The 22,516-nt window shown below is 29.5% G+C and overlaps 2 protein-coding genes, 2 long non-coding RNA genes and 1 pseudogene across 8 annotated transcripts; 3 read left to right on the top strand and 2 right to left on the bottom strand.

Annotated features, from left to right (window-relative positions):
- Positions 1-30: 30 nt before the first annotated feature.
- LOC148936061 (uncharacterized) lies at positions 31-4,486 on the top strand (annotated as a pseudogene). Its single transcript, XR_016139713.1, has 4 exons — positions 31-37; positions 624-1,705; positions 1,901-2,442; positions 3,497-4,486. The product of XR_016139713.1 is annotated as an uncharacterized LOC148936061 (transcript).
- A 350-nt stretch (positions 4,487-4,836) lies between these two features.
- On the top strand, positions 4,837-9,764 carry CCT4 (chaperonin containing TCP1 subunit 4). Its single transcript, XM_089080397.1, has 10 exons — positions 4,837-5,136; positions 5,784-5,836; positions 6,933-7,022; positions 7,093-7,344; positions 7,450-7,545; positions 7,633-7,794; positions 7,873-8,217; positions 8,356-8,607; positions 9,255-9,538; positions 9,611-9,764. Exons 1-9 carry the CDS (start codon positions 5,013-5,015, stop codon positions 9,498-9,500), a joined length of 1,620 nt encoding a protein of 539 aa, XP_088936523.1. The 5' UTR covers positions 4,837-5,012; the 3' UTR covers positions 9,501-9,538; positions 9,611-9,764.
- Positions 9,745-14,818, bottom strand: Pgant7 (N-acetylgalactosaminyltransferase 7). 4 transcript variants are annotated; one of them, XM_089080393.1, is made up of 11 exons: positions 14,584-14,818; positions 14,181-14,424; positions 13,856-14,061; positions 13,599-13,765; positions 13,314-13,521; positions 12,970-13,146; positions 12,640-12,883; positions 12,351-12,572; positions 12,168-12,266; positions 11,746-11,871; positions 9,745-11,675 (listed from the first exon to the last, which is right to left on the bottom strand). In XM_089080393.1, exons 2-11 carry the CDS (start codon positions 14,334-14,336, stop codon positions 11,535-11,537), a joined length of 1,746 nt encoding a protein of 581 aa, XP_088936519.1. In that variant the 5' UTR covers positions 14,337-14,424; positions 14,584-14,818; the 3' UTR covers positions 9,745-11,534. The 4 variants fall into 4 exon arrangements, with proteins under 4 accessions (XP_088936519.1, XP_088936521.1, XP_088936520.1 ...); XM_089080395.1 differs by having other exon boundaries at positions 14,181-14,398; XM_089080394.1 differs by having other exon boundaries at positions 14,181-14,361.
- Positions 14,819-16,699: 1,881 nt separating this feature from the next.
- LOC148936060 (uncharacterized) lies at positions 16,700-17,951 on the top strand. Its single transcript, XR_016139733.1, has 2 exons — positions 16,700-16,813; positions 16,976-17,951. It is a non-coding gene; the product is annotated as an uncharacterized LOC148936060 (long non-coding RNA).
- A 3,746-nt stretch (positions 17,952-21,697) lies between these two features.
- Positions 21,698-22,484, bottom strand: LOC148936059 (uncharacterized). Its single transcript, XR_016139732.1, has 2 exons — positions 22,345-22,484; positions 21,698-22,229 (listed from the first exon to the last, which is right to left on the bottom strand). It is a non-coding gene; the product is annotated as an uncharacterized LOC148936059 (long non-coding RNA).
- Between the last annotated feature and the right edge of the window lie 32 nt (positions 22,485-22,516).

Here is a 22,516-nt window from a genome sequence, read left to right as displayed (position 1 = left end):
GCGAGCTACGAATCCCACTTCTGAATTAATATGAGCTGTAAGATAGCTCATAGGAATCAGCGGTGGGATTAAATAAATCAATTCAATTGTTTTTAATTAATACACACACAAATAAGAGCGTTTATTCAGTTCGAGTCTGCTTTACAATATTTCTGAAATAGAGTTACTCCGATTCTAGCGCGCATACTGTGCCACGTGTACCGGCCATATTCGAATATAAGACCGTTAAATGGACGAGAACTGAGGCGCGCGGTTTTACCAAGTCTTTTCTTTTAAATTAATTAGCTCGAGCTAATTAGCGCCGATTATTACTATTTATCACTGTTACTGAACTTAACTGTTCGACCGATTTCCAAGACGACTCCCGATGCGTGTGCCTTTCCGAAGGAGAGTACCACGTTGCTCCAATTTGTCGGGGATCGGAGCACGGATCGAAGGATCCGTGAATGATCCCGAAACTATTAGAACCGGCTTCGTTTCCGATTCACGAGCGCTGAATCCCGCTAATTAATCAATTACCACCTCGCGAAGTGTGCTGACACTCGATAGGTACGGCAGCCGGGAGCTGGCGCCATCGATCAGTCTATCGATTCGCTTAGTTTTAGCACAATATCTTACATAAGTATCAAACTGGATATTCCTGGGCTTGGAGCTGAAACCCAGGAAGACAGTTCTTGTGGAATTTAATAAATCAGGATTTTGTGATAAGAGTATGAATGTCGAAATAAAAGGAACAAAAATCAAAAATAATAAAGAAGCAAAATTTCTAGGGATCAGGCTAGATAACAAGTTGTCGTTCCACGCGCAAGTTAATTCAATGAGGAGCAAAGTGTTTAAGGCTAACAATTTATTGAAATATATTAACAAAACCAGGAGAGGAATGGAGGTCAATATAGCTCTTCTACTATACAAAAGCTTGGTGAGATATAATAGATTACGGAATCTTTACGTATTTTCTAAGAGAAGAGAGTCAAGCTATTAGGATAGAAAGAGCGCAATATGCAGAATTAAGAACTGCCATGGGATATAGAAACAGTACCGAATAATGTGTATAATAGAGTCAAAGGTCATGTTGCTACGAGATAGAGCAGGCATGTTGGTCAGGAACTTTGTTTTGAGAAACATGATGTATGGCAGTCAGGAAATGAAAGATAAAATTATAGAGCTAACTTGAAAAGAGAACTATTCAAGATACAGAAAGATTCAAAAGAGTTGCATAGTAGAAACATGGGAGAGAGTTAAATGGCTGAGAAAGAAAGCAGGTGAAAAAAGAAAATATGAGATCTTTGATATCGAATTTAAAGAAGGCATAATAGATACGAACACACTCACAAGCAGAGGATGGGGCAGGAGAATTAAAAATGAAAGTCAGCTTATGGAGGAATTTATTACAAAAAATGATATGAAGAAGAGGACCAATATACATCATTTACACGGATGGATCATATAAAAAGAATAGCAGATCTACAGGAGTTGGTATTATATTCGAAGAACAAGAAGAGGCTTATAAAGTGAGTTTACAAATGAGTGCTCATCATATACGGCGGAAATACTAGCAATAAGATCGGTAATAGATATTATAGAAATCCATCATATTGAAGAGTGTAAGAACTTTTTAATCCTTACGGATTCATTGTTATCTTTACAAGCGCTTGAGAATAATCTATTGAGCGTGTACAAAAATCCATACGCCATTAAGGCTAGATAAACGTATTATAGACTGCTATCAGATAATCAAATTAGAATAGTACTTGGATAGATATCAGTACATTCAGGTATAACAGGCAACGAGTGAGCGGATGAATTGGCAAAGGAGGCTACAGAAGAGGATCCTAAGGATAACATCTTAGTACCATATGTAGTACCATATGTATTAGTACCATAGTACCATATGTATTAGTACCATATATATAATTTGAAAAAAATATTTAAAAAAGAAATGTGGAATAGGACACAAGAGACAATTATTTTGCAAGCAAGGTATAAAGGAAAGTTTTACTTTGAGAATTTTTATAAAAGAGAAAGAAGAAAACCATGGTTTCAAAAGATCAATAAAAAAAGATATTATACGGTATGGATAAATAGGATAAGAGCAAACCATTTCAATTTGGGAGAGTCACTTGCAAGGAAGGAGTATGCAGAGGACGCCAGGTGTGAATGCGGGCATGACACAGAAGACTTGGATCACATGATTGGACAATGTGTGCGGTACGACGAGAAGAGGGTAAAGATGGACGAAATATTGAGAGAAGAGGGAAAATAACGGAAGAACTGAATATAATAGAGGCTATCAAGCGAAAAAAGTGGAAGTTAATCAAGCAAATATACAGTTTTTTCAAGAATATAGGGAACATAAGATTTAGATACATGATAATTTAGAAACATGAATCATCAGGGAAGAAAGAGGATCTGTACGTTTTTATACGTTTTTCTCTGTTTAAGGTTGGTTTATGGAAGCCGCAATCTGTTAACTTATGCTGTAATCGTAAAAAATTGACCAATCATAGTCGATTATTCTTCTATAATTCGATTGTGATTGGTTAATTTTTTACGGTTATGACATAAGTTAACAGATTATGGCCTCGATAAATCAACTCTTAACCTTACTACTTCTATTATAGACGATCTTAAGTCCCATCTACAATAAGTGTAGTAAGATCCAAGGCGCGTTCCTTTATTTACTCCGAGTGCTTATGCTGTGATGTAATGGAAGTGGTTATCGTTCCGTTTTAGGGTTGGTTTAAGGCTATATCAGACTAACGGTTGCGTGGCTACGGTTGCCGGTTGGCGATTTTATTTTAGCCAATCATAATGTAGCAGGTCCTGGTTATGGTCAATGTGATTGGTAATAATAAAATCGTCAACCGGCCGGACAATCGCTAGTCTGATATAATCTTTATGGAGACTGTAATCTGTTAACTTATACTGTAACCATAAAAAATTAATCAATCACAATCGAATTATAGAAGAATAATCGACTATGATTCGTCAATTAAGGCGTGGTTGTAAGAACTTACTTAAATGAATTATTTTCATTTCTTATGCTTAACAACCTTACGTCACAGTATACAGCACAGTTATATTGTGATGTAAGGTTGTTAAGCATAAGAAATGAAAATAATTCATTTAAATAGATTCTTACAACCATTCCTTACAGCCTTATAGCCTTATGTTATGTCATTGGAGACTAGGCTTTAGTTTCGTGCGTTTTCTAACTGCTTCAAGATTATAAAACAGAACGCAGTTGCAATATGTTTTCTGAAGTTCCAACTGAAATAATGGCTGGCATATTTAATATTAAAAAAAATATAATTTAATTATATAATTATATATATAATATTAAATATAACATATATATATATAAATAATTAATAATAATAAAAAATAAATTATAAATAATAAAAAAAGTTATTAATAATAAATTTCATAATATTATATAATATCATAATAATTTCATTATATTATATTATTTCATTATACGCTTTATTTTTTTCAGCATCAAGATTATTTCAGTCTCCATGGAAGCAGCCATCTTTGTGCTCTGACTGCTTTATCTCGCTGGTTGCAATAGCTGCAACAGGAAGTATATCAAAATCAATGACTTAATTTACACTTAGCCGTCCCGGTTCACTTCAAAATGAAGTGGATTTAGGGAGCGTTTACACCGTTGATCTTACTAAAGCCAGCGGCACACAATGCTTTTTTTTCTGCTGATTTGCTAGCTGGATTCGCGTGTTTGCTGAGCTCTTGTCTTCGATTGATATATTTTTTTAGATCGAAAAGAATATACCAATCAAAGACAAAAGCTCAGCGAGCACGCAAATTCAGTTAGCAAACCAGCAGGAAAAAAAGCATCGTGTGCTGCTGGCTTAAGAAAAGAAAATTAAGGGTCGGCAGGAGAGACTATCGGAGATGAATTCCTTTTCACCCATATTACGGCCAAAATACTGCGAGAAAAACTATATAATTATGATATTTATAATCAGAATATTTGCCTGACGAATGTCATTTTATGTACTATAGAATAAGGTGCAAATATTTTCATCTATATAAATTTTTTTTTACGAGCCAAATTGCAAAATTCCGCTCTGTAGTAAAACCAGCGGCACACGATGCTTTTTTTCCTGCTGATTTGCTAGCTGGATTTGCGTGCTCGTTGAGCTCTTGTCTCTGATTGGTATATTTTTTTGGATCTAAAAAAATATACCAATCGAAGACAAGAGTTCAACAAGCACGCGAATCCAGCTAACAAACTAGCAAGAAAAAAAAGTATTGTATGCTGTTGGCTTAAGTCATAATTTTATAAAAAATACGTAGAAAAAGGCTTATGGCAGAATATTGTTTCTACGAGATGATATATGGGTGTACTCAAATATATATCTGCACTGTAAATAAGAAGTAGATAGTTACATTTATTTTAATTATTTAAGAGCTAAATTGCAAAATTGACTCTGTAGGTACCTTCGTAATTGTAAAAGAAATTATCGTAGCAAAGTTTCATGACGAAACATCATTTCTATAAGACAAAATATAATTGAGTACAGATACATATCTGCACTGTAAATAAGGAGTAAATAATCATTTTAGATCAAGTCGTAGTTAGCCCATTCCTGCCCTCCGACCCTTAAAGTGGATCGAAATTAATCCGTTTATACTTAAGAAATATTACTTCACTTTCCGAAGTGAATCGGGATTGAACGGCTGGGTGTAAACTAAGTCAATGACGTCATAGAATTCAAGGCAGTACTTTCGTAGTGCACTGCTCTCTATATCGGAACGTTATTCGTAGTACTGATAGTACTCGGAGTGAATAAAGGAACGCACCTCCAGGCTACTATCGAAGTGTCTTATCCCATGGTGGATAGCAAACGGTGTGTGTTCGGTGTTCGATTGTTTAGTGTGGAATATCCGTGAATTGTAGGACGTCGCATTAACCGATCACTACAACTCTTCGAGGGAAGCAGAACCATATCTCCTCTCAATTCTACTTGAAACTTTAGTATCCACGCAACATGACCAAGAACGTAACGAGAAAACCGATGGAGAATGGCGACAGCCGCGGGTCTCATGGCCAGGCCTATAAGGACAAGAGTAAACCTATGGATATTCGTAGTAGCAACATCAACGCTGCCAAAGGTAGAGTCGCAATTCGCAATCTGCGATCGATGGTTCCTGAAATTGTGTCAATACGTATTCTTGAATGTGTTCGATCGACTGTGGAGAACACGTGTTATGCTTGGGAAAATGTTACCTTATATAGCAATGTCGTGAGAGCCGGTTACTCTTCACGTGCGCGTTTGATATCTATATTTTGATGCCTCAAATCGGATCTGGGAATCAATTGTGTATCTTGAAATAAAATGAAAATTACAAAAGTAAACAAATTTACTAGCTATCGACATGTAAAGGATGCTTTCTATTTAATGACTAATTGATAAATATTTTATCTTTCTTGTCATTCAAAGAGTAACAAGGGTAAAACGATGCTTGTGTTAACTTGTGTTACCAAACAGAAAGCATCTTATGTTGCAAATAGTGAATTTCTTCATACTTTTGTAATTTTCACCTTGTTCCAAAATATATAAGACTCCTTAATAAAGGTAGAAATAAAATATATAAACAAATAATATTTCTCCATGAGATGTCACACTTTAACAAAAAAAAAGAAAAAAAAAACCTTTAAAGAGCATTCTTTTGGAGTTCTATTATTTTAGCCACAAAACAAATCGTAACATTTATTTTATGTGATTTGAATATATTCTGTATAAATTATTTTTCTATAGCTGTCAGTGATGCGATTCGCACAAGTCTTGGACCTAGGGGAATGGACAAAATGGTAAATTTTTATATTTATAATCTTTCCAAATTTCTTCTTTATTTATATTCTTTATTTATAACTTTTTACTTAAAGTACACACACACACACACACACATACATACACACACACACACACACACACACACACACACACACACACATACATGTATAATTTAAGCCTATGTTTAATGATAATAATACCTTATCATTATGCAAGTAATAATATATGATAGAAAAAATGCATATTATAACATTATGATAAAAACATTATCATTAAGAGTTAAATTACAGAATAAGTTTTTGATCTGAAACCATGAGTACAATATATTTAGTTTTAAAATATTAGAAATTTGAAAAAATTCAAGTATTTTATATATAATTTCTATTATCTAATGTATTATTGCAGTTAATTTAAAATCTTTTAATAATTTTTAAAGAGAAATCTATAAAAATTGTCTTCTGACATGAAAAGTTAAAATTTTGTAAGGAGTCATTTTTAATAAAGATTTCTTTACAGATTTGTGGTTTATAGTTTAAAAATTATTAAAAAAGTAAAATTTTGCAAAGATATTGTTAGTAAGTACTTTTTAAGTGATATGGCATTGATTTAAAAAAAAATAGAAAAAATATTTTTAACATTCTAAATACATTTAATAAAAGAAATTATTAATTAAAATTTAAAATAGTAATATATCTAAGAATATAGTAGAACGAAATATGAATAACAATATTGTAAAATGATACATTAAATAAAAATTTATGAATTATAAGAAGATTTAATAAAATAATAGTAATTAATTATTAATGTATAATTCTTTTTATAAGAAAAAATCAAAAGTAATTAGTATTTTTTAACAAATAATTTTTTCTTTGATTTATATTTGCTGGTGGAACAATAAATTGATCTTCTTGATTTCATTTGGCATAAATTTTTTTTAGCGAATAAAATTGATTATTTTTGTGAAAATTAAAAATGGAAAATGAATTTGAATATCACAGATTCAGGAGTTTATTATTATAAAATTAATTCATTAATTATATTGAATAATATTCTTAATATAATAATATATTAATATAATATTAATCTATTTTTTTATGTATGCAAATATAAAAGATTCAAGCAAGTAATGGAGAAGTTACTATCACTAATGATGGTGCCACTATCTTGAAAGAGATGAATGTGATCCACCCTGCAGCAAAAATGGTAGTAAAATTCTTGTTCCAAATTTAAAAAAAAATTTTTTTGTATTACAATATATATATCTTGCTTTTAGCTTGTTGAGTTATCAAAGGCACAAGATATAGAGGCTGGTGATGGTACCACAAGTGTTGTTGTGATAGCTGGATCATTGTTAGAAGCAGCTGAACGTTTGCTGCAAAAGGGTATTCATCCCACTTTGATCAGCGATGCTTTTCAAAAAGCAGCATCTAATTCAGTATCAATTTTGACGCATATGTCCATACCTGTTGACCTAACAGATAAAGAATCTCTTGTAAAAGTTGCAGCAACATCTCTTAATTCCAAGGTATGTTTTAATTAACCTCGATGAGTAATTTTTATAATAATATGTATTGTAATTTTTTCATATAATTTAAAATTATTTTTAATATTTATTATTAATATACTTCAGGTTGTGCATCAACAATCTAGTCTTCTTGCACCACTTGCCGTGGACGCAGTATTAAAGGTTACAGAAGAAGGAAAGGAAGCATCAGTCGACTTAAATGTGAGAACGGATTTTTTTTACTACTACTACTACTCTAATGTTTAATAGACTAATAATATTTATATGCATTTTTATTATTACCATTAGGATATTAAAGTAATAAAGAAATTAGGAGGCACTGTCGAAGATACTGAATTAGTAGATGGATTAATATTTACCCAGAAATCTTGTAATGTTAATGGTCCGAAACGTATTGAAAAAGCTAAAATTGGGTTAATTCAATTCTGTATTTCACCACCGAAAACCGATGTAAATATTAAGACATAATATGATATACAGATATACTTACTTTCAGGTCTAAATATTAAATTTTTTCATAATTTATAGATGGATCATAATGTTGTTGTATCTGATTATGCAGCAATGGATCGTGTCTTAAAGGAAGAACGTGCTTACATATTGAATATTATAAAACAAATCAAGAAAGCCGGTTGCAATGTACTTCTCGTGCAAAAATCGGTTTTGCGTGACGCTGTTAACGATCTTGCGATACATTTCTTAGACAAAATTAAAGTTATGGTAATAAAAGATGTGGAGCGCGAGGATATTCCTTTTGTGTGTAAAACATTAGGTTGCAGGCCAATCGCGTCGTTAGATCATTTCGTTCCTGAAAATCTTGTCAACGCAGAGCTCTGCGAAGAAGTTCAAACCGGAAATTCTAAATTTGTTAAGGTACACAAAAATAGATATAATTTTTACTTTAAAAAAGCAAAGATTATTATAATATATGATCTTTTAAGAGTTTTTTTTGTTGTAATTCACATTTTATATATAATTATATAATTTAAACTTTTTTATATATACATATAGATAACAGGGATTCAGAATCACGGAAAAACAGTTACGGTTCTTGTACGTGGCAGTAACAAGTTGGTTTTGGAAGAAGCTGAGAGATCGCTGCATGATGCCCTGTGTGTTATTCGGTGTTTAGTGAAGCAAAGAGCACTGATTGCTGGTGGTGGAGCACCAGAGATTGAATTGGCTTTAAAATTGGGAGAATACGCTGTAACCTTGGGTGGAGTTGATGCATACTGCATCAAGGCCTTTGCAAATGCTCTTGAAGTTAGTATTAAATATATTTTATAATTTTTTGTAGATGAATTTGTTTTAAGAAGATTCTATTATTTACACATTACTTCAATTTTTATCCTCGAAGAAAAGACATAACTCATTTTTCTAATTACCTTAATATTTCCATCGTTATAAATAGAGAATATAGATTCTCGAGATAGATTCGTTATTCACTTACAAATTTAAACTCAATTCTTCAATTTCCAATTAGGAAGATTATTAATCAAAAAGGCATGCAAGGATAAAAGGATAAGAGTTGAGATTGATGTAGAGCGATACGTCGTCTCTTTTGATATTTTGTTACTTTCGATTTTTATTTCTATAATGAAGTATTTCCCCACTCGAATATTTCTATATCATATACTGAATAACAAAATTAACAATTCTGAATCTGGATGTTTGTTTTATCATCAAACTAATCCAATAATGGATGTTTTCCATTTAGTGACACAAGTTGACACAAGTCGACACAAATATCGTTCTATCTTTCTTGGCTTTCAATGATTAACAAGGATAAAATGATACTTGTGTCACTAAATGGAAAGCATCCAATATAATTTCCATTCTAAAATCATGAAATTATATTAACATATAATAGTCAATATAGATATTTAAATTTTGTAATTTATAAATTGTAGGTAATTCCATCGACATTGGCCGAAAACGCTGGTTTGAATCCGATAGCTACAGTAACCGAACTTCGCAATCGACATGCAAAAGGTGAAGTAACAGCAGGGATTAACGTCCGAAAAGGCGCTATCACTAATATATTGGAGGAGAACGTGATTCAACCGTTACTAGTTTCTATCAGTTCAATAACTCTCGCTTCCGAAACTGTACGCAGTATACTGAAGATCGATGATATTGTCAATACAAATCATTAAATCATCAGATGCGATTTAAAATTGATTTCATATTTGCAGTAAGTATAATAATTAATAATACTTATTAATTTAATGTTTAAATAATCTTCATAACGTAATTTTGATTACAGATTTATATACACGTTTATTACATTTGTTACAAAAGCCTATACATTAACAATGAAAATGAAAATCGTATATGCTTTTTACATAATGTAATATTTTTTAAACACATTAACACTGAGTAATAAAAAAATGTATGATATTGACAACATGAAACAATAACTTGTTTTTATTTCATAATATGAATATTGGAGGGTATAAAATGATTAAAATTTATCTTATAGTAGAAAAATCTGCACATTTTCGTTCACAATTTGTTATTGAAATAAAGAAGAAGTAAATCTAATAGATGTAAATATTGATATTCCTAAGAAAGATATATACATAATACACATATGATCCTCTTAACAATTTAATTGAAGTATAATTTCTTACAAAATTCTTTTCGGCCAAATATATAACTAAATGTTAAGTATATCTTGCACGTAATAATAATAATATTATAATAATAATGGAGTATTTATTTATATCGCAATTATTTTGTGCTATTTTATTAAATTAATTGTATAATCATTGCTTTTAAAACTTCAAATTAAATCATAATAATCTAATTAGTCATAAATGTGATTAAGTACATTTATATAATAGTAGCTGCATTAAAAATCTCAAAATTAAAAATCTAAAATTTTACATGTCCAGATTGCGATATTTGATGAAGAAAAACTTAAATTCTATTTCATGTATTTCAAGTATGTATAATATCGTTAATTATTTTTTCATAATAATGATAGTTTTTTACATCATTAAAATAATCAAAAAATAAAATGAAAAATTCTTTGATATACACGAAATATAAATCTGAGACAAATATTAACAAATATAAAATTTTATACAAAATCGCAATTTTATATTAATGAATATAATTCTGCCAATTTTTATCAAATGCTTACATAAATAGACTTCATTATATAAAACAAGAAATATATTTCTTTACATTACTAATTCTCGATAATTGTTTTATATTAATAATGTTTTCAGTTCTATGTTACCGATTATTAAATATGTAAAATGTCTTATGCGATCGATAGTAATGAAGAACTGAACCTATCAGTATAAAAATAAAAATGTCTTATAAATATATTATGTAATAAGTACTTCAACCTTTTGGAATGTACATATCTCTTTTATGTATAAATTTTTACACACATTCTCACTTAAGATTCACGCAGATGTATATATTCATATATAATTACAATTTTCATTTAGAAATGAGTATAAATCTCTATATATCGTATAGATATCAACCTTTATCTCTTAAATATATGAAGTAATATTATTGTAACTTCTCCGAAATTAAAAAATTAAGGATGTTTTAATCGAAGTTTTAACAAATCAATTCATCTTAAAGATATCATAGGAAGAAATCCTTGGCAGTAGTACTGGGAAGATTTCATCAAAATATTTTTCATGTATATGAATAAATGCTGTTAAATTAACTTCTCAATACAGTTTATGAGTCGGAGTAAAAAACAGCACGTATTAATAGACATATAATTTTAAAATTACTTAATTTTTAATTTTTAATTACTTATATTCAAATATTTTAATTAATATCTAAAAGACACTTCAAGAAGTTTGTAAATAAAATCTAACATTTATTTTTTTGCAATTTGTAATATAAATGCTTACCTCTTTTGACTTTCACATCTTAACTGTAAAATCCGAGATTACTCTTGGATATTTGTTCGATGTGTATGTTGATATTCAATTTTTAGATCGTTATTTATTTATATCACTCACTAATGTATAATGAATTAGTTGCAAATAAATGCTAAACTATCCTGCATTATACATTAAAAATAAAAATAAATTATGCACTAAAAAATTAAATATTAAATTATGCATTTTTCGTAGAAATTTGCGTACAATCTGTCGAATTTTTCAAATTTTGATAAATGAATTAGTTTAAATCATATCTTTCCATCGTCGATATTACCATCGTGGGTGGACCTGATGAAAACTCCATTGCTGGTAAGTATTATTTATGTCGCATGGCATTAGGGAAAGTTGCTGAGTTTGGGGATGAAGTGCCACACACTTCTTATGTACTCTATGTAATAGAGTCTTTGTTTTCTATAAATATAAATTAAAATTATGAGATTTCGTTATTGAAATTTCCGTTATTAAAAAAAAAAAAACTTACATCATCATATTGCCATGGTCCATCTGCAGTTCCGAGACGACAAAATGCATACTTTATTCCTTGGCCGTCCGCTTCAATACATCTTTCACCAACACCCAATTGACCCTTTGCATTCAGTCTGATAAGCTAACGAGAAATAAAGCATTAGGTATAGGTATAGGTATAGGTATACATATATATATGTGTGTACATATTATATATATATATATATATATATATGTGTGTGTGTGTGTGTGTGTGTGTGCGCGCGCGCGTGCGTATGTGTGTATGTATGTATGTATGTATATACAGATTCTTTATTTTTAAATTCTTATATATATATATATATATATATATATATATGTATATATAAAGAATCAATTATTTGATTACTATTGAAAACTATTGAGATGTATAAAAAATTAAATATCTAAGTAAATTACTTGATTGTTTCCAAATCCATGGCAATGGGAAGTAGCCATGAGACTTGGTGGAGCATGACCCATGGTGTCCAAACATGATCCAATTGCTACATTTCGCAACTAAAAAAAATAATTGCTTAATACAATATATGAAATTTGTTGAGAAAACTTATACAACTGTTTTGTGTTTTCAATCAAACTTACCTCTCCCCAGTGAATATTTGGTGGTAATTCTGGAAATTTATCTAGTACATCATATGCCACATTATCCATATACCACTGGAAGCTCTTACATTTCTTGCGTTCCTTAAAGGCTAATTGTTCGGATATATCACCGTGATCAAGCAATCGGGCTAGGGGTTCTCTAGTATAAAAAAATTCCTTGTGCTTCTCATCGAACCATGTCTCTATAACTCGTTTGTAATTCTGTAAAAGCAATTCACTTTGCAATTAGTTATCTCTCGCAGTCAAATACATATTTGTATAGACTCACAATAGTTATCAATGGTCCTTTCTTCTTTTGAGCGAGTTTACCGAATGTGTAAGGCATAAACCCTCGGTAAACATGTCCAACATGCGAACACGGAACCCATAAAATACTTCCGCCGCATTGCCATATTTTAAAAGATAATTCGAAATTTTCTCCTCCCCAGACAAGTAAGCCCTCGTCGTATCCACCCAGTGATAAAAAGTATTGTCGATTTATCGCAAATAAGCCACCCGCGTGCGTAGGCGATCTATAAGTTATACACAAATGAGGTAATATTGAATGAAAAATATTGGACTAAACAACAAAACTACATGTAAAGATTAGAAATTGCACCTGTATGGCATACTATCATGTGCACGTGTTTTGGCTTCACGTCTGGGCAATTCATTCTCTTTATACAACATGCCCCACTCAAAGATTCCTCTATACAAGTGTCCTTCTTGGTATACAGGACGGTATTCAAAAGTTTTATGATCAATGCCATCTATCACAGGAACTGTCATTACATTTCTGAAAGATGTTTTTATAAGAAAACTCTCAAGTTCTACTCTTATTTATGATAAAAATGTTAAAGAATGTATCATAATGCTCTTATTTTACATTTCAATTTCTCAAGTTAATTTAATAGAAAAATATAAAATTTTTTTTAATTTTCAGTACAAGTTGAATTATCTTACCTATTTTCAGCAATTGGCGCTAAAAGTGGAGGCAGCCAATTCACATTGACTTCGCAATGAGCATCTAGAAATACTATTACCTCTCCCTTGGCCTCACGCGCTCCTCGAGATCGTGTTCGTATTAAACCTTGTCTTTCATAATTTCTAAGTAATCTAACTTTTCCATCCCATTGTTCAATGTAGGAATCCAAGTCTCCTTTCAAATTTTCTGGAAAAAATTAAATTGTTTAGCAAATATCTCAAAAATAGAAATGGCAATTATTGCATTTCATTATAAATACATACCTTTGTTGGAAAAATCATCAACAAGAAGAACCTCTTCAAGAAATTTTGATGGAGTACGATCTATAACACTTTGGATAGTTCGCAATAAAACAGACCAACCTTCATTGTGAAATACTATAATAACACTGGTGCGTGGTAATTCTTCTGGATAATTCCAATGCTTACATCTGCATAAGAAAAAAGAAGTATGAAAATATTAAAGAAATTAGAAATTAATATTATTAATTTCCTATGTAGCTATAAAGGATAACACTTACTCTGCAGGTCTGGTATCTGGTATTGATCTTGATAATGAAATTTCATCGGAACACACCATGTTCATACCATAATCGGATTCTGATTGTTGGACATCATTTAACTGGTCATCTCTTAAAATATGTGGTTTACCACCTTCTCCAGGACCTGATCTAACTGATATATCACGTGATTCATAATTTCCTAAACCTTCTATAAGCACCGGTATCTATGTAATATAAAAAAATGTTACATTTAACATATAAATGTAAGAGAAGTTCCAAAAGATCGTCAGTATTAAATTTATAGATTTTTACAAGCCAGATTAATTAAATGTAAACAATTTACCTGTTTCCTGCCAAGACCCTGTGCCCAGTACTCTTTTATATTGTTCATATGATTGTCTGAAGAAAAATTAAGAAGAATATACAAAACTAACAACACTAATGTGCTGCCGATCAATATGTGAAACAAGCGGTTTCTTCTAAGCTGTACAATCCTCATCTTCCCCAAATTGAATATCTACAAACTTAAGCTCATTTAATACTCTTTGTTGATTTTCAGAACTGTAACATACGATCTCTCAAAAATCCTGTCAACGACACATATTATTATATTATAAGTAATCATTACATAAGTAAATTATAATTAATAATTTTGCCACTAAATACGTGATTTTTGTTACGCGGAACTAACTCGTCCTATTTTCGGCTAATAATTTCGATAAATAAATAAATGAAATGCGCGGTACCTTTCGTCAAAAGAAAGAAATTGGAATAATCCACAACCGGCTCGACAGCATGTATTCGTCAACGTGTCAAACGTCAATAATTATACATGTTCGCAATTCGCAGCCTACATATTCATTGTATCAAAACTGTAACAACTACATCTGCATAAAAGTAGTCAACGTGTCGCCAATTGTCGCGTATTAGAAATATGGAAATAGAGACGCTGCATTTGAAGAGCACGGCATACTAATTGCATTTACGCCATGTTTGCGCCATACATAAATATACTCTATCAGAAAGAAAGGAGAGAGAAACAGAAAGGATTGTTGTCAACGTCTAGATGGCGTTAAAAATACTGTACAATTAAGGCCATTGCACGTGAAAAAATTTTAATCATAATCGTAAGATTATAAGCAAATTGACCAATTAGAATAAATTATTCTACTTACAGTCTAAAAATAATCGATTGTAGTTCGATTGGTCAATTCGCTTACGATCTTACGATTATCACTAAAATTTTTTCACGTACAATGGCCCTGTGAGACATTATAATCAGAAACTGGTCACGAAAAGACAACTTTTGATTAGTCCGCCATCTTTTGGCTATTCCCACTTAGTTTCAAATACATTATCTACATTAATCTTAAATTGTAATATTATAATTTAAAAACATAAGCGTTTTAAAGATAATAAAATGTGTATATTTATAAAACTTTATTTTACATAATTATATTACCAATTTATTAATATATATCTTTTAATTTTAACGATTTTAAATTTATTTATTTATTTTTTTTCTTTTAATAGTTATTTATCTTTAGTTATTTAATAGTTATTTATCTTTCTCAACACAAGAGCAAAAATTAATATAATACTATTATACTACTGTTACACTATAATATTTTTAACTTTTTGATATACAATTGTCAAAACGATCCTCTGTGAAATCAATACAATGACAGCTATTCACAAAGTTAGCGCAGCGAGAGAAATGCAAGTATCAGATGTCATGCCTTTTTTTAGAAAGGATTATTATACATATTTATTATAAACAAACTTTATTACAATATAAAATAAAATTTAAGTAAAAAAATGAACATCCATCCATTTTTTATATTGATTTATCACAATTAATTAATTTATGACTATATTTTGCAATTTTAGTATCTCTATTATTTAATAATATATTATCACACGTGTTTAATAATATATTATCCACGTGTTTAATACACATGCACAATACACTTAAATTAATGCACATGCAAAGTAAAAAATATCGCTATTGGTTAGAGTAAGATGGTGTATATTTTTTCTTTTTCGTAGGATTTAACTAAAACATGACGGATCAGAGTCTCTGATTAGCGGATCAGAGTCGTGGCCAATCTGATTATAGTGTCTCTACTTTCGACTACAGAGGCATGTAGTGATATTTATCGCAAATAACGTGTTTTAGAATAACACGTCACAATATGATACACACATATATATACATATATCAGAATATACATATATACATGTATATTCTTTCAAATCCCCACGACCGGTACTCCAAAGAGATGATGGTCCCATTCTCTCGATGAATGCAAATTGTACAAAGATGGCTACTTCCATGGAGACTAAAATAACCTTGATTGATGCTAAAGAAAATAAAGCGTATAATATGAAATAATATAATATAATGAAATTATTATATTATATAATATTATAAAATTATTTATTATTATTAATTATTTTTATTTTTATTATTATTAATATTAATATTATTAATTTTATTATTATTATTATATATATATACATATATATATATATATATATATATATATATATTATATTTAATATATATAATAAAATTATATTTTTTTTAATATTAGATATGTAGCCATTATTTCAGTTGGAACTTCAGAAAATATACTGCAACTGCATTCCGCTTTATAATCTTGAAGCAGTTAGAAAGTACACGAAATTAAAACGGAACGATAGCCGCAGTTCCATAACTTCCATAACGTCATGAGCACTCGGAGTGAATAAAAGAACGCACCCTATATCGGAACGCTATTCGTAGAGTATATTTCGAATGGTGATGGTTTGGCTTATTTTTTTTTCTAGATGTTGGCTGCCGTGTAATTAAACTGAGAAGTATTTCGAATCCATCATAACCTGCACAGATGTTTCATTTGGAAATTCAAGACCGTAATAATAAAATATATAATTTTGTAATAACAAAAGATATTTACAATTGAGCTCATAATGGTAAGTATTATAATAATATTATTTTAGTAACAAAATTTTTTTTATAATTAATATTTTTAAAATTTTTATACGCAGAAAAGTTTTTGATTAAGCAGAAACAGAAATATCTTGAATTATTACGGTCTTGAATTTCCAAATGAAATATCTTCGACATCTTTGCAGGTTATAATGGATTCGGAACATAGACCTTATATGTATGGACTGGTAATACAGATATGATTATGTCTGCGGGAGATTGGAGAGAGAAACGTCTTTCTATTTTTAAAAGTGTCCGGAAATACGTTTTGCACATGCTTAACATATACATTAATGCATTCTTATTAGTGTATACTTATGCAAGTTAAAGAAAAGTTTGAAGTTATTTATATGTTATTTGCAGAGTATCGTATTTGCGGAATATCGATAGGAATATCACATTATATTTCTAAAAAGAAATAATAGTTCGAAAGTGTGTTATTTGCAGAGAGAGTTATTCTGCAGAAAATAGTGGTTCTTTTCATTCGTAAGTAATAATGAAACAGGACTTATTGTAAAGTAATATATATTAAGCATACTTTAATAATTGTAAAAGCATTTGTGCAATTTTTTATTTTACAAATAAATAAACAAATTTTATAAATTTTGAGAGCTTTAAATTATAAATTCAATTCAATTATCATATTCTTAATATATAATAATTCTTAGAAAAAAAGTTATTTAATTGTTTCATTTGAAATTAAAAAAAAAAATTTACATTCTATTACTCATTTTTTTAACAGATTTTATTACATTAGAACATCGCGTTGCTTAGAATTTTCAATATTTAAAGCAGAATAGATATATTTGTGAACAATGGAAAAAAAAGAACAAGAAGCTTAAGTGCAATAAGTATAAACAACACAAACCGCCTATTTATAGAAAATCATTTATTATTAGTCTCAAAACATTTATTGTTCAAAATAATTATAACTATCATATTTTTCCAAAAACTCGCATTTTTAAAAAGAAAATTATTCTTCTATAATTTCATTATTTAAAAAACGAGTGTATTGTGTATCATGTATATAAAATAAAACAACATTAGAAATTATATATAAAACTAAAATTTAAGTATGCAGCAAATATGCCATGCATGATTCATTAAATATTGTAATTCTTATTTTACTCTTTTTTTATTATTTTACAAAATTACCATAAAAAATAAAAACTTCGATATAGAATCACATATATATAGAACGACATAGAATTACATTTTTTATTTTAAAACTGTTTCCACAAATTAATCTAAAAGTTTTATCTGATGTTTTTTTATTTTTCTATATATATTTTTTTTATTTTATTGCATTTTATATGTTTGATTATGAAGTCTTTCATTCTTTACTCTTCAATATTTATATTTTTCGATCATATTATTATATTAATCCGCCATATGTTTCGAACTCATGTGCAATACAGATTTTCGGACATTTTAAGAGAAAGAAGTATCAAAAAGTATGTCTTTCTGTCTAATCTCCCGCGGACACTGTTTCTTATGCAGAAACTATAGCAATTGCCAGTCCATATCTATAAGGTATCTATGGTTCGAAACACTTCTCGGTTTAGTTACATGGCAGCCAACATCTAGAAAAAAAACAAGCTAAACTATCACCATTCGGAATATACCCGTAGTACTGATAGTACTCGAAGTGAATAAAGGAACGCACCCTAACTCGTTCTCAGTGTCGGTCCACAATAAGTATTTAATCTTTAAGCCGTAAGAAATTGACCAATCATAGTCGATTATTCTTTTCATATTCGATTATAATTGGTCAATTTCTTACTTCTTCAAGCTTAAATCACCTATTGTGGACTGACACTCATGCTACTGCTTGGAGAGGTATGATTGAGGGTTGGTTTATGGAGGCCGTAATCTATTAATTTATGCCGTAACCGTAAAAAATTGACCAATCATAATCGAATTCTAGAAAAATAATCGACTATGATTCGTCAATTTTTTACGGTTAAGGCATAAGTTAACAGATTACGGCCTCCATAAACTAATCCTGGGGATCAATCATCTAACTTTTCCCCTAAAGCAGAAATGTGAAAAGTGAAAAGGTTCACGTGAATTTACGATCATGTACGATTTTGCGGGATCATGTAATTCTCTCAAACGTGAAAATGTGAAATTTTTCACGTGAACTTTTTCACCATGTATCTTGGTGGCGAAAAGGCGGAAATCTAGGGAATTAATAAATATGCTTCGGAATTAGAGAAGATTAGGGCTGCGTTAGGATTAAATGTACGTAGTACATATACAATTATTAAAAAATGTATATAATATTGTACCAATAAAATAATTTTCATTAGCTATAAAACCTATGAAACTATGTTTCATGATTTTACTTTCCACGCATTCAAGCTACATACATAATTGCTGTACGTGAAAAGTTTCACGTGAAATGTCAAGGTGTGAAAAATGAAAAATAAAAAGTGAAAAATGAAAAGTAAAAAATTTCACGTAAAGTTATATGATTGATCCTCTGAAGTGTACAACGAGGAGCATAAATAAGGTCCTTTTTCGCTGTAGCTAGAAGTAGATGAGTGCGCCATTTGTGGATTGTCGTTGCACTTTCCGAAGACTAGCGTCAAAGACTGAATGCATCTCAGTTTCTGCATATACATTGCCCGCACATAAAAAATTTTAATGCAATTATTCATGCACTTATTATTTACATACAATATAAGAATTATATTTTAATTAAAATATAATAATTATATTTTAATTATAATTGTTATACTATACATTTGTATTATTATTCTCCTATTATTATTCCAGTAAACACAAACTATAAAAGTAATATTTCGAACATTAACATATAATCACTAAAATTTTGTTATGTCAATTATTTGGTAAATGTTTGAAATATTACTTTTATAGTTTGTGTGTACTGGAATAATATGAGAATAATAATACAGATATATAATTAAAATATAATTATTATATTATATGTACTCATCTACTCCTAGCTACACCGAAAAAGACCTCATTTATACTCCTCATTGTATAGTTTAAATATACAAAACACGGGAAAGCTTAACTAATGAAAACGTATATCATGGTAAGTAGTGTGTGGCGATCTGATTTATTTTTGCGTGTAATGCATGTTTCGTTTCTGTTATTGTACTAATTTTTCAAAATTATTTTTATTGTTTATGAAATATTTAGAGATAAAATGCCAATCATAAAATTAGGAAGGATATAATAAAGGAATAATTTATAATATAAAAGTTTTTGAAGAGGATGCTGTTAAAGTTGACCAAAGTAATGTTATAATGATCTATAATGAGCTATAATGATTTATATATAATTTTATTTTAAATAAGTTAAAAAAAATAAATGTTTTTTATTTTTTGAGATATGTGCAATTATTTGTTCTGAAATGTTTTCGTTATCTTCATAAATATAAGATAGTGATTCTAAAAAAGTCTTAACAATATAAGCTAATGTAATTTTTACCTCATCAGAATTCATGATCGCAGAATATATGTTTGTAAACATAATTCCGACTATTTTAACGCTTCAAACCGGTCCACTTGCGTAGTGTTGGCAACATTAATAATGCTAATGGACTGTTTTACAGAAGCAAATGAAAGCAAAAGCGTGAAGCATTTATAGCACTGAATGGACTGCACCCAGTCGCGTTCTTTACAATTATGTAAAATGTGTCTTTTTACTCAGCCCACAGTCCGAAAATATATTTTGATATAATTGTTTAAGGCCCGATTGCACCAATGTTATTTTGGCTCACGAGAGCTTTACAACTATATTGCAATAATATTGTTTCAATGTTAATTGAAACTGTAATATTGCAGCAATATTTCTGCAGTATAGCTGTGAAATCTATGCTGTGGACATCAGGTAAATTTAATTTAATAATAGTGCAAAAAGTTTGAATATGTATTTCCGGAACTTTTACAAATTTTAAAATATCTTGAAGTTTTACAAATTTTAAAATATCTTGAAGTAAAAGACAAAAATCATTAGAGAATATCTCTATTAGGTTAATATATGTAACATCCAGCAATATTCACAGTTAATCCAATTGGATACATTAATTATATTAAAAATTTTCAATTTTTTATATATAATATATTAATAACATATTAAGATACGAAAATATTTAGTTAGGTTAAAAAATATATAGTATAAAATAAAGATTATTAAAATATTTCATCAAATATTTGACTAATTTAACTATTTTTATCTTGATTATCTTCATTAATGTATACATAGTATAATTAAAACATTGAATCAAAATATTTGTTGCTATGTATTTTTTACTAATATTTTTTACTATATTTTCACGAAATATGAATAATTTTTGTATTATCTTGGAGGAATTCGTTTCTAATTTTTGTATAAGTAATTGTTTATGTGCTTATTGAGTAGTTGGAGCTCGAAGAAACGTATATTATTCGCTTTTACTTTTAAAAAAGAAATAATTATTGTTTTATTCATTCTGTATCTTTTCTTCTTTTTTTCTTACATGTATAGATACTTATGTTCGTTTCAGGGTACCTTATGGAATTTTAACGATTTCGATCGGAATTGTGAGAGGGAGCACATTGTCGATTGGTCGATTAAATAAAAAAATTTTTGATAGATGGCTCACTAGAAAATTCCTAGGCATTGGTTGATATGAATGATGTGTCGAAAATGTGCGCATCTGGGACGCTCCCCATATCATATGTTTTTGCATTGTTCATATGTTTTTGCTATTATGGATGCCGAGCAGAATCGGCTTTCCGTTCATTTCTCTAGATGCGGAATGAATGTAAGCGGAACGAGAGGAACGGACGAAATGAACTGTTACGATCAATTACAGTGCAAGAAAAGTTAGCTAGACTTAAATATAATTAATATCCGTTTGCACTGGCATGTGTATCCTTTATTAGTTAATCGATATATGCCTATAAATTGATTTTCGGGCAGAGCAAATGGATCGAGCATATCCCTTAATCTTCTCATTTTATTTGCATGAATTTCAGCGAGATGCTGCCTTTCTCTCTCACGGCATTACTGCTAACTATAATATAAAAAAGGAAAGGATGCAATAATATATATAATATTAAAAATATTTTTAATACTTACCATTATCACGATTCTTTAATCATAAACACATTTGGCTAAATTAGCTTATAGAATATAGATAGAAATTATATATATATATAATATTAAAATGTACGTAATATGTTAAAAATATTTTTAATACTTATCATTATCACGACTCTCTAATCGTAGACGCACTTGGCTAAGTTGGCTTACGCATTTTATCACTGATTGGGTCTCGCTATTTCATTCATCGGAATTAACATTTCGACAACTCGAGAGATGACGAAAACTTTCCGATCGATTCAGAAATGATCCGAGTGTCCATAACTTATCTAAGAATATCTGGGAAAAAACGAAATAATTCTGATCGGAATCGATTCCGAACATTTCCATAATAGGTGCCCAAGTGCAATAAATGTAACAAAATGTAAAGTACAGTAGAGTACAAAGTACAGACCAATTATTTCTGCATTTACGATGTATTTGTTGATTTTTCTCTGATTTATCTTTGATATTAAAATGTTACTGTCATTTGACTATGAATATATTTTAAGTTACGTAAAACAATGCGAAAAATATCATGACTGATTAATAGAGTTTATGATCTTGATACGTCGAGGACTACTTGT

Source organism: Pogonomyrmex barbatus, unplaced genomic scaffold (assembly GCF_055798465.1).
Source record: "Pogonomyrmex barbatus isolate J1 unplaced genomic scaffold, ASM5579846v1 scaffold3, whole genome shotgun sequence".
In the NCBI taxonomy this organism is placed as follows: Eukaryota; Metazoa; Arthropoda; class Insecta; order Hymenoptera; family Formicidae; genus Pogonomyrmex; species Pogonomyrmex barbatus.
This window is presented reverse-complemented; position numbering and strand designations above follow the sequence as displayed.

Bases quoted from the DNA above. Each gene is read 5' to 3' on its own strand.
- CCT4 (XM_089080397.1), top strand. From the start codon at position 5,013: ATGACCAAGAACGTAACGAGAAAACCGATGGAGAATGGCGACAGCCGC. The intron at 7,345-7,449 runs GTATGTTTTAAT...AATATACTTCAG, and splicing joins CAACATCTCTTAATTCCAAG to GTTGTGCATCAACAATCTAG. The intron at 7,546-7,632 runs GTGAGAACGGAT...TATTACCATTAG, and splicing joins AAGCATCAGTCGACTTAAAT to GATATTAAAGTAATAAAGAA.
- Pgant7 (XM_089080393.1), bottom strand. From the start codon at position 14,336: ATGAGGATTGTACAGCTTAGAAGAAACCGCTTGTTTCACATATTGATC. The intron at 12,573-12,639 runs GTGAGTCTATAC...TTGCTTTTACAG, and splicing joins AAGGACCATTGATAACTATT to AATTACAAACGAGTTATAGA. The intron at 11,676-11,745 runs GTAAGTTTTTTT...TTATATTTATAG, and splicing joins GACCATGGCAATATGATGAT to AAAACAAAGACTCTATTACA.